At 46.4% G+C, this 12,788-nt stretch overlaps 1 protein-coding gene across 1 annotated transcript in view; it reads left to right on the top strand.

The window, feature by feature from the left end:
* Positions 1–12,788, top strand: part of A2ML1 (alpha-2-macroglobulin like 1) — a 166,173-nt gene that overhangs the window by 110,866 nt on the left and 42,519 nt on the right. The window contains exon 31 of the mRNA XM_058168000.1: positions 3,336–3,457. Within this exon, the coding sequence (XP_058023983.1) occupies positions 3,336–3,457 (122 nt within the window). The remainder of the gene's footprint in view (positions 1–3,335; positions 3,458–12,788) is intronic.

Below are 12,788 nucleotides of genomic sequence, written 5' to 3'. Positions count from 1 at the left end.
CTTGCTCATTTTATTAAGTCACATCTTCTTTCACCCTCAAGTTCTAATTTATCCATTTTTATTCATATTCATTCCCTTTCATTCTTTTTTTTAACTATTTCAATTTTTATCCTAATATATTCAAATATATTCGGGGTTGTCTTTCTTCCATTTCATCTTTTCCTTTTCACAGCAGTCTTTTCTTCTCCTCTCGCTTCTTTCCCTCCCTCCTTTCATCCTACCTACTTTCTTCTCTCCTCTCCTACTCCTTCTCTACTTCCCCTTCCTTTCTCCCCCTTCTCCCTACTTCCTCCCTATCTAACCTTCTCTCCTACTCTTATTTCCCTTACCTTTCCTACTCTCCTCTTCCCTTTCTTCTTTCTCTCTCCCTCCTTCTCCCCTTCCATCTCTCTCCTTCTTCTTATCTCTCTCCATTGCTGTATATATTTTCAATATTTCTGGTGTCCAGACAACCCCGATTTTCTCATTTATTATACCTATTTCTCAAACCTTCCCTCCTATATTTTAGTTATTAACATTGTCTTCATCTTATTCCATTTATATCATACAATCAATTAATGCAACTTTCCACCTCTTATTTTCTTAGAGTTTTTGTTCACAATTCAATACTTATTATTTTCTTCCGATAATGTACACCATTCACTAACATTTCAATTTTATTCCCTTTTACATCTTAATTTCAATCATTTTCACATAAACCATACTATCTTTCACATTTCATCTACTGGATTTTCCATTCTTTTATATATTTAAAATTTATTTCCTTACCATCAACTTTAATTCTCTCTCATTCCATGTATTCTCAGACACAAACAAAAAAAGAAAACATATATCCCATTATATGTTCCACATTTACCGTATATACTCGAGTATAAGCTGAGTTTTTCAGCACGTTTTTTGTGCTGAAAAACGTCCCCTCGGCTTATACTCGGGTCTATACGGCTTATACTCGAGTTTTGTTTTTTTTTAAGCCCCTCGGCTTATACTCGAGTATATACGGCTTATACTCGAGTTTTTTTTTCTTCTTTTTTTCACATTTTACCGGACGGCGTGGGGAAGCCCTGCCGGTGCAGTGAGAGGGCGGGGCGGGGGAGCCGCCAGCCTTCTCAGCTGAGGGAGGGAGGGTTTCCCCAACCGGTAGGTGCCTCATTTCCCACCCTCGGCTTATACTCGAGTCCCCAGTTTACCCCAGTTTTTGGGGTAAAATTGGGGACCTCGGCTTATACTCGGATCGGCTTATATTCGAGTATATACGGTAATTTACTTCTCCTCCTTCTCTTTTTTTTAATTTCCTTCATTCATTTCAACCTTTTTTAGTACCTTTTTACAATAATCCATATATTTCTTCTAATTTCCATTATTTCAGAAAGAAAGAAAAAAGTTTCTACCACTATTTTAGTTCTTTTCTACTATTCATTTTTTTCCTTCTTTTAACCATTTTCTTTCAGTCTCTCCCAGATCTCATCTCCTGATATTTTTCTCCCGTTCTTTAATCTTCTTCTTTTCCCTTTCTTGCATCCTCTTTTCCACCTTTCTCTGACTTTTACTCTTTTAATTTTCCCCCTCAATTTTTTTCTATTTCCTCCTCTTCTCTTTATTCTGTCACAGCTAGTCCCAGTGTAATCATCCGTTTTTTTCACTCTTTTAATTTTCCCCCTCAATCTTTTCTTTTTTCCCTTTCTTTTTTAAAATATCTTTCCCTCTCCATTTTTATTCTTTCAATATCAGTCCCAATATGATCATCTGTATTATCCTCACTCATTTCTTTTTCAACATTATATTTTGTTCTTGTTTCCTCATAATTTCTTTTTTTATTTTTAAGCCACAGTTCTTCTTGTTTATTCCTATTAAAGGACTCTCGTACCATTTGAAGCATCTCCCATAATTCCTCCCAAATCTCCTTGTTTTTGATATGAGGAGAAAAACTTTAGATTTATTTATCTTAACTTATATATAGTCCAAATTCAAGTCCAAAATATTGTCTCTCTTCCCCTTTTTTCTATTTCCAAATGGAAGCCAGTTCAAATGTTTTTTTTCCTCTAGATCGTCCAGGTTTCAATTTCAATCTTGATCATTACCACAGCTGTTCAAACAAATACTCCTCAATGTTGCAATGTTCCTCCTCCCTTTAGACAAAACAAAATGTCACCTTCTTTTTCTTCTCCAGCAACAAAATGTCACCCTATTAAATCCTTTCGTTAGCAAAAGCTGTTTCCTCTCAGTCTTCTTCTCCTTCCAACATTTACATTTTCTTCCAAAACCACTTTTAAATCCAGATGGAATGTTGTGTCTTTTAGGGCTTTTGTCTTGTAAATCCTCTTTGTTGTTTACTTCCTCTCACTCCAAGTTTCCGCATGCCAATTAGCCACTAACTTCAAATCGGAGAGTTTTTGAGCTTTAAAAGTTTTTTCTTCTTACCTGCGAGGCCAATTGCTCGCCCAGTAACAATACTCTGTTCTGATCTCACCTCCTGCACAATCTTTTTGTGTAGCCATCCCCAACTTTGGCAACTTCTAATGGCTGCCTTTCCTGTTATTGGGTTGAAGGCTGGATGCCGGTGCTGCAGGGAATTTGCAACTTCCCTATTTGCGCCGGCAAGTGCCTTCTTTCTTCACTGTTCCTCCAGGACAGCTATGGTTCATTGAGAACCCCCAGAACGGCAGGAATTTCGGCATTCACCCAGAGCCCCAGGGCACACTGTCCCGTTGCGATGCTGGCCACACCCCTCTCTTCAGTATATTGCTCAATTAACTGATTAATTCCAATTCATTCATTCATTCACATATGAACTCAAAACTTGCTTTGATGCTGGAAAGATAAAGACTTCCTTGAGTCTTGACCTTAACTTGTGATGACTACCTAGATCTTAACTTTTGATGACTATTGGGATCATAGCAACAACACAGAGGTAGTTTGCTGTTACTTTCTTCTGCAATAAATGCATTTTTGATTTTTCAATCTGATCTGCATTCCTGGAATTTCTTAATGAGCAATTAATAACTGGGGCAGACTTGAAAGAAAATGGAATAGGGATGATTCTGCAAAACGATATGGATTGGACCACTCTTTCTTGTAACATGTTTCAGGTACCATTTGTGATTCTGACATAATCAATACATTTGATGAATTTCAGTACCTTGGCTCCAGAAGATGACATAGGCTTTGCTTGCCTATATTGTATGGAGTAGTTTTATGGAACTTGGAACAAGTGTTTCAAGATACGTAATCAAATGATGGGAGAGGATTCAGTAATTTGGGCAACATAGCATTCCTGTGCAATTTCCTTTTTTGGAATAGTCATTGTTTTAATGCAATGGCATACTTTTCTCCTGTAGACTAATCTTCGATATAACAGGATGCCTCCAGAGTCTGATGCTTTTGCTTTGAAAGTGGAAACATCACCAAACAAATGCACCCAGAGTTCCAGGAAATCTTTTGAGATCCGACTTGAAGTGAGGTACAGTGCTTTTCATAAACCACCAGTTCCTGGTGAATCACAGTACAAGTTCCTATTAGACAGGATGAAATAATGGCTACAAAGATACTATGACATTTTATATAGTATAAGCCTCTGAGAACTAGTTCTCTTATTAGATGCAAGATTGTCAGTGGCATTGATAGACATTAGTTGTAGCTGAATTAAAGGTTTAGATGAGGAGATAGAAGAGAAACTTTTTGTCAGCTTGCCTCTGATCAGTGTTTAAGGAAATAAAGACCCAACTCCATCAGTTTGAAGAGATTGGTAATTTTTACTAAACACGTCAGATTGCAGAGAAAGCTAAACCAGAACTGAAAGTAATTACAACTGTACAAAGGTATTTCCTCTCTTGAACCCTCCTGCCACCAGGGATCAGATAGTCATAATCCAATGTCCTCTTCCTCCTTGGCCACGTGTTGTTTCACTTCTGATGTTCTCCCTCTGTCAATCTTCTGGATGGAATGTGAAGCATGCAACTCCCGTTACATTCACACGCCAAATCAGTTCAAACGTCTGGTTGAAAGACTATCTCCTTCTTCACCTGCAATGATCAGCCAAACGCTGGCAACAGTACAAACCTCCCCCCCTTCCCATAAATCAAGTAAAACATTCAGTAAAGAAAACCTTTAATGAAGTAAAACAGTAAAACACTCCAATAGGTAAATATATTTTATTTTTATTTTATTTTATTATTTTATTTGCATTTATATCCCGCCCTTCTCCAAAGACTCAGGGCGGCTTACACTATGTCAAGCAATAGTCTTCATCCATTTGTATGTTGTATGCACAATCAACTTATCTGCGCATGCCCAAGATGGCGCAGTGAAACATCTTCGTAGGAACGGGGGAGCGGCCTTTTTCGGGGGCCTGGGACCGGGAGATGGCTATTTTTTACCTTCCGGTCCCAGCCCCGGCCGGGGGAACATCAGGAGCGGTGAACGGGGTAAGGCTGGACGAGCTAGTGGCCTGGGGACGATCGGGCCGGCTGGCGTTCTCCAGGCTCCTGCTGGGGCGGCTGCTGCGGCGGCTGCGGCTGGGCCTCCGAACTTCCGGGTTTTCGGCGGCGGCGGCGGCTTCCTCAGGGGACTGGGAGCTTTTTTGTCATCGCTCTCTGTTATTGGAGAGCCTTTGAGCTTCGGCGCTGGAGCCTTTTGACCACCAGCGCTTTTTGCCATCTGTGCTGGTGAGGCCGGGGATGAGTGGCAGGTATCAGCGTTCTCTTTGGGCCCTTGTGCTGGGGCGCTGGCCGCGGCGGTCGCAGTGTAGCTTTCGGGTTGCGGCGGCGGCGGCGGCAGCGACCTCCTCATGGGACAGAGTTTTTTTTCCATCAACGCTGGAGAGGCAGAGGGTCGGACTTATGAGAGGCAGAGGGCCCGAAGAGTCATCTGGAGGGCCCAATCCCTTGAAAGGGAGTTGGAGCTGGAGGTGAGGTTGGCCCTCATTCGGACCCTCAGCAGTTTGGACTAGGATGGCCCATGGTGGCGGCGTCGGTGTCAGCTGGGAATCCTGGCTGTCGGCGACGCGATGGCCTTATCATCTGATGGGCTTGTCCTGGATTGTGTCCCTCACTAAGACTAAGACTAAGACCAAGATTAAGACTGTGATTAAGACCATATATCGTCTTTTAAACATCATTGGTTGGCTAGACTGGCTCAGAGGAGAGTGACTGATTCGAATGGGTGTCATCTGGACCTAGGACGAGTGGTGGCCGCTGGGTTTGGAGATGGAGTACCGGCCCCATGGACCCTAGATGTCCGCGGTCCGTCCTGCCAGCCTGAGAGCCCGTTCTGCTGTGGTTGACATCTTGACCGGCTTTGATGGGCTGCTTACCGTACTTTTTGATATGCGAAGATTTTCAACTGCGGACCTTCTTGCCCTGCGAGATTCCCCTCTCTCGCAGGTTTGGCCCTCCACACTACCGAGGGCCCACCTTGAGGACGGGTTTTGGAACCCCGAGAGTTGGCATGCTAAATCCAGGAGACTTAGGGGATTTTTAACTAATTGTTTTAATAGATTTTTTAAGGGGAGTTTTAATGGGGATTTTAAGGGTGAGGGATTTTTAAGGGGTGGGAGGGGTAGGGCGGGTGTTGGGGGAAACCCGCCGGGTGGGAGTTTTAATGGAAATTTTAAGGGGAGGAAACCACGGGTTTGGGTTGGGGGTGGGTGGGAGGGTTAGGGTGGGTGATGGGGGTAGCCCGTCGGGAGGGAAACCAGTTCCAGCGCATGCTCGTGGCGACTATCAAATGGGTTCGGAGGTTATGGGGGGGGAGTGTGTTCCTTTGTGTGAGGGTGAGTCCATCTGCACGGTAAGTGGGAGGGGCAGATATGGCGGAAGGGGGGGATCGCATCGGTTTAGGGGGTCACGCGTTCGATGTATACAGGCGATCGCGTGCCCCGATCCCCCTGACTTCTCCCGTTCCCCGGATGGTCAAGACCCTCAGAGCCTGGGCCTTCGTCTGATGTTATGCAACGCACGGTCCGTGGCCAATAAGGCCCCCCTAATACATGATCTGATTCAGGGGGGTGCCGCGGATATTATAGGCGTTACGGAGACCTGGTTGGGCACTGAAGGGGGCGTGCCCCTGGTTGAGATGTGCCCACCGGGTTTCCGTGCATTCCATCAGCCGAGGGCCCAGGGTAGGGGTGGGGGGGTGGCGGTTGTTATTAAAGAGAGTCTAGAGCCGAGGGAGACCACTGTACCTCAGATTGCCGGGTGTGAATCCCTCTTTGTGAGGTGGGGTCATAGATGTCAGATGGGCTTGCTGGTCGCGTACCTGGCTCCTTGCTGCGTGACAGCCGCCCTGCCCGAGCTCCTGGAGGTGCTTGCCGGGGTGGCAGTGGAGACCCCCAGACTTTTAGTCATGGGGGACTTTAACTTGCCATCTGCTGGCTCGTCATCGACAGTAGCTCGGGAGTTCATGGCCTCCATGACGGCCCTGGACCTGACTCAAGTAGTGGATGGCCCTACTCACATCGGGGGAGGCACACTGGACCTGATTTTTATCTCTGGTCAGTGGTTGAAGGATCTGGACTTGGGAGATATAGTCACAGAGCCTTTGTCATGGTCAGATCACTCTCTCCTTCGCCTGGACTTTCTGACCGCTACCCAACACCGCAGGGAGACGGAACCATTACGTTGGTACCGTCCCAGGCGCCTGATGGACCCAGAGAGGTTCCGGACGGAGCTTGGGCCATTCCCTGAGGGTCTGGCTCACGGCATGGCAGAGGAACTAGCCGCAGCCTGGGAACGGGCTGCGGCTGGGGCTTTAGACCGTGTCGTGCCTCTGCGGCCTCTGACCCGGCGCAGATCCCAACCGGCTCCCTGGTTCTCTGAGGAGCTGAGGGGGATGAAACGCAGGAGAAGACGCCTAGAGAGTTCTTGGAGGTCCAGCCATTCAGAGGCTGATCGGACACTAGTTAGATCCTATACTAGGACCTACCTAGTGGCACTGAGGGAAGCGAGGCGTTGCTCCGCCCCCCCCCCCATTGCGTCGGCAGATAACCGCCCAGCTGCCCTGTTTCGGGTGACCCGCCCCCTCCTTCACCAGGGGGAGCGGGATGACCCGTTGCAGGGACGTGCTGAGGAGTTTAACGGTTATCTATACGATAAAATCGTTCAGCTTCGGGACGGTCTGGACCAAAATTGTGGCGATTCGGACGGGGCGTCTGAGGGCGGTCTTGGTGATATTGTTTGGGATGAGTTTGACCCTGTGGCTCCGAGGACATGGACAGGTTGCTGGGTAGATTGAATGCCACCACGTGTTTACTGGACCCGTGCCCCTCCTGGCTGGTGCTGGCCACTCAGGAGGTGACACGAGGCTGGCTCCAGGGGATTACGAGCGCCTCCTTGTTGGAGGGAGTCTTTCCGGCCCCCTTGAAAGAGGCGGTGGTGAGGCCCTCCTCAAGAAGCCTTCCTGGACCCGGCTGTTTTAGGTAATTATCGTCCGGTCTCCAACCCGCCCGCGCTAAGGTTGTAGAGAGTATGGTGGCATATCAGTTTCCCCTGCACCTGGAGGAAACTGTCTATCTAGACCTGCTCCAGTCCGCTTCCGCCCGGTTACAGCACTGAGACGGCTTTGGTCGCGTTGGTGGATGATCTCTGGAGGGCCAGGGATAGGGGTTGTTCCTCTGCCCTGGTCCTATTAGACCTCTCAGCGGCTTTCGATACCATCGACCATGGTATCCTGCTGCGCCGGTTGGAGGGATTGGGAGTGAGAGGCACCGTTTATCGGTGGTTCTCCTCCTATCTCTCCGACCGGTCGCAGACGGTGTTGGCGGGGGGGCAGAGGTCGACCCCGCGGCGCCTCACTTGTGGGGTGCCGCAGGGGTCGATTCTCTCGCCCCTTCTGTTCAACATCTACATGAAGCCGCTGGGTGAGATCATCAGTGGCTTCGGTGTGAGGTACCAGCTGTACGCTGATGACACCCAGCTGTACTTCTCCACACCGGGCCACCCCAATGAAGCTATCGAAGTGCTGTCCCGGTGTCTGGAAGCCGTACGGGTCTGGATGGGGAGAAACAGGCTCAAGCTCAATCCCTCCAAGACGGAGTGGCTGTGGATGCCGGCATCCCGGTACAGTCAGCTGAGTCCACGGCTGACTGTTGGGAGCGAGTCATTGGCCCCGATGGAGAGGGTGCGCAACTTGGGCGTTCTCCTGGATGAACGGCTGTCTTTTGAAGACCACCTGACGGCCGTCTCCAGGAGAGCTTTCCACCAGGTTCGCCTGGTGCGCCAGCTGCGCCCCTTTCTAGACCGGGATGCCTTATGCACAGTCACTCACGCCCTTGTGACGTCTCGCCTGGATTACTGCAATGCTCTCTACATGGGGCTCCCCTTGAGGGGCATCCGGAGGCTTCAGTTAGTCCAGAATGCAGCTGCGCGGGTGATAGAGGGAGCCCCTCGTGGCTCCCACGTGACACCTATCCTGCGCAGGCTGCACTGGCTACCTGTGGCCTTCCGGGTGCGCTTCAAGGTGTTGGTGAACGTCTTCAAAGCGCTCCATGGCATAGGGCCGGGCTATCTACGGGACCGCCTGCTGCTACCGAATACCTCTCACCGACCCGTGCGCTCTCACAGAGAGGGACTCCTCAGGGTGCCGCCGCGCGACAGTGTCGCCTGGCGATGCCCAGGAAGGGCCTTCTCTGTGGGGCTCCCGCCTCTGGAACGAACTCCCCAGGACTCACAACTTCCGGACCTCCGAACCTTTCGTCGCGAGCTTAAAACTCACCTATTCATCTGCGCTGGACTGGGTTAGTTTTTAAACTTATGGGTTTTTAATGGGTTTTTATTCTAAATTTTAACCGTGGCCAATTTAATAAGTTTTTTAATTATATTTTAATCGTATTTATATTGTATTATTTTGTATTTTTTATCAGGCTGTGAACCGCCCTGAGTCCTTCGGGAGAAGGGCGGTATAAAAATTTAAATAATAAAAAATAATAATAAATAATAAATAAACTTATTGCCCCCAAAAATCTGGGTCCTCATTTTACCTACCTTATAAAGGATGGAAGGCTGAGTCAACCTTGGGCCTGGTGGGGCTTGAACCTGCAGTAATTGCAGGCAGCTGTTGTTAATAACAGACTGTCTTACCAGTCTGAGCTACAGAGGCCCAATTTGAAATATACACTTCAAATAAAGTGGAGGCTGACATTTGGCCCTCCTTCGAAAAAAGGACGTTAGTCCTGGAAAAGAAAAGAGAAATGTTAGGGTTTACCAGTATATTTGTTATAAAATTGTTCTAGCTTTTGGGGGGCGCAAACGTCTTCTTTGTTAACTCATTCGGCTTGTGAAAGAGGAAAGTGTTTCCAAGCTACCAAATATTGGATTTTATTTCTATATTTTCTAGAGTCTAGGATTTCAAAATGCTTTTCCCCTTCTATGAGGATTGGAACTGGGGGCTTAGTGGGGTTAGCCCTATGGGGGGATTGTGTGTTCAGGTTTCACCAAGCTAACGTGGAAAACTGGGTGAATTCTCCTCAAAGTTTTTGGTAGTTGGACAGTGACTGGATTAATGATTTTCACAATGGGGAACGGTCCCACATATTTGGGTCCAAGCTTTTTTGATTTCTATGTAGTTTGCAAATATTTAGTGGATAAGAAAAATTATCTCCTACTTGGAATTTTTTCTCTGGAGCTCTCTTTTTATCTGCTTGTTTTTTGTGTGCGTGATGTGCATCATCTATTGCTTTGCGTGTAATTTTCCATGTACTTTGCAATTGGTCTATCCATTCAGCCAGTGATGGAATGGATAGTTTTTCTTCAAGAAGTTCAGGAATGGGGACAAAATCCTGACCTGAAGCCACTTTGAATGGGGTGAACCCAGTACTGCTATGAACAGAATTATTGTAGGCTACTTCAGCAAAAGGTAATAAGTCCGCCCAATTATCTTGTTGATAATTAATGTAACATCTTAGATATTGTTCCAGTACCGAGTTCGAGCGTTCACAACCCCCATTAGTTTGAGGATGGTGGGCGGAGCTTAGTCCTTGGGCGGAGCCTATCAGCCGCAAAAACTCTTTCCAAAATTGGGAAGTGAATTGCACCCCCTGGTCTGAGATTATCCATTCCGGAACTCCATGGAGTCTGTAGATGTGTTGCACAAACAGCTTTGCCAAAGTTTTTGAAGAAGGTATTTTAGAACAAGGGTTGAAGTGCACTTGTTTGGAGAACAGGTCTGTAACTACCCAGATCACTGTATTGCCACCACTTTCGGGCAACTCCACTATGAAATCCATGGATATTTCTTTCCATGGGGCTCCTGGCCGGGCTACTGTTTGAAGCAACCCAGGAGGCTTCCCTGGTGGTCTCTTTGCTGCTGCACAGACAGTGCAACTTTTTATATAAGATTCAATGTCCTTTTTAAGCACCGGCCACCAGAATTGTCTTTTCAAGAGGTGTAATGTTTTCACGAACCCAAAATGTCCCGCCATTTTAGCATCATGGCAATGTTGAAGTATGGCCTCTCTCAGATGCAGGGACATATATTTTTGCCCCCACCCACGCTAGTCCATCGCAAAGAGTGCACCCAGTCGTCCTTGTCTAAGGCTTCCTTGAGCAACTTGGTGAGATCTTCTGGTAGCGCTGCATCGGTTTGTGCTTGGCTACAAGTAATAGCTGGGGCAGCTAGTTGTTGAACTGGGAGTATAGGGCATGCTATTTCCTTACGAGCACTATTGTACTGAGGCAAATGGGAAAGGGCATCCGTTCTTTCCCCCAGGAATTTAATGCAAGGAAAAATTAAAATGGTTAAAGTATTGGGCCCATCAAGCTTGTTTTGGCGATAGTTTTCTGGGAGTTTTTAGGGCCTCTAAGTTTTTATGATCAGTCCATACCTCAAAAGGGTGTTTGGCCCCCTCCAAGAATTGTCTCTATGTTCGGAGAGCCCAGTGCACTGCAAAAGCTTCTTTCTCCCAGATGGCCCATCTCTGCTCTGTTTCAGTGAGCTTACAAGATGTGTACGCGCACAGTTGAAGCTCACCTTTAGCATTGTTTTGGAGCAAGACTGCTCCAACTGCAACATCACTAGCATCTGCTTGAACCACGAATGGGGACTCCATGTCAGGATGCTTGAGGACCAGCTCGGCGGCAAACAATCGCTTCAACTTTTCAAAAGCGGCCTGACATTCCATTGACCACTTCAGTAGTAAGGAAGGCTTGGGTTTAGTATTCCCTTTTGTTTTGGTCTCATTCGAGACAATGACGAATCCGCATATAGACGAGAGGTCGAACGACTAGCCTTGTGGTGCAACCAAAACAATCTGGAACTGAACACACTCAAAACCGTAGAAATGGTGGTAGACTTTAGGAGAAACCCTTCCATACTTCCACCTCTCACAATACTTGACAACACAGTATCAACAGTAGAAACCTTCAAATTTCTAGGTTCTATCATATCGCAAGATCTCAAATGGACAGCTAACATCAAAAACATCATTAAAAAAGGACAACAAAGAATGTTCTTTCTGCGCCAACTCAGTAAGCTCAAACTGCCCAAGGAGCTGCTGATCCAATTCTACAGAGGAATTATTGAGTCTGTCATTTGCACTTCTATAACTGTCTGGTTCGGTTCTGCAACCCAACAAGAAAAACACAGACTTCAGAGGATAATTAGAACTGCAGAAAAAATAATTGCTACCAACCTGCCTTCCATTGAGGACCTGTATACTGCACGAATCAATAAGAGGGCCGTGAAAATATTTGCAGATCACTCGCATCCTGGACATAAACTGTTTCAACTCCTACCCTCAAAACGACGCTATAGAGCACCGCACACCAGAACAACTAGACACAAGAACAGTTTTTTCCCGAAGGCCATCACTCTGCTAAACAAATAATTCCATCAACACTGTCAGACTATTTACTGAATCTGCACTATTATTAATCGTTTCATAGTTCCCATCACCAATCTCTTTCCACTTATGACTGTATGACTATAACTTGTTGCTGGCAATCCTTATGATTTATATTGATATGTTGACCATCAATTGTGTTGTAAATGTTGTACCTTGATGAACGTATCTTTTCTTTTATGTACACTGAGAGCATATGCACCAAGACAAATTCCTTGTGTGTCCAATCACACTTGGCCAATAAAATTCTATTCTATTCTATTCTATTCTATTTTGAGGAGATTGGTGATTGGCAGGGCAATGTCAGCAAATGAGGGAATGAACTGGCGAAAGACGTTAGCAAAATCCAGGAAACTTGGTAACTGTTTGCAGATGAAAGGGGGTGCCCACTCTAGTACTGCCTGGACTTTTGCTGGGTCCATCTCCAACCCGTCAGAGGAAATACGGTATCCCAGGTAATCGATTTTCGTTTGATGGAATTCACATTTAGACAATTTTGCATAAAGTTGTGCAGCCAGTAATTTTTTGAGTACTGCTCTTACTAGCTTCACATGCTCCTCCATGGTCACTGTGTAGATAAATATGTCCTCAAGATAAACAAGAACCCTTTGAACAAATGTTCATGGAGCACTTCATTAGTTGCATGAATACTGCTGGGGCCCCTTGCAGCCCAAATGGTAGAACTCGGAATTGGAAGCAACCAAGGGGACAATTGAACGCTGTTTTCCATTCATCCCCTTCTTTTATGCACACTCTGTAATACGCTTCATGTAAGTCCAGTTTGGTGAAGAATTTCCCTTTGGCCAAGTGGGCGAACATATCTTTCATGAGAGGCATGGGATACACATTCTCCACACACAGTTCAGGTTTCTATAGTCCACTATTAAGCAAAAAGTGCCATCTTTCTTTTCCCAGAACATGACTGGGGCTGCAACCCGAATCCTCGCTCCAAATTTTT

This window comes from Ahaetulla prasina, chromosome 2 (assembly GCF_028640845.1).
Source record: "Ahaetulla prasina isolate Xishuangbanna chromosome 2, ASM2864084v1, whole genome shotgun sequence".
In the NCBI taxonomy this organism is placed as follows: Eukaryota; Metazoa; Chordata; class Lepidosauria; order Squamata; family Colubridae; genus Ahaetulla; species Ahaetulla prasina.
The sequence above is the reverse complement of the archived record's forward strand: the minus strand, read 5'-3'. Positions and strand labels throughout refer to the sequence as shown.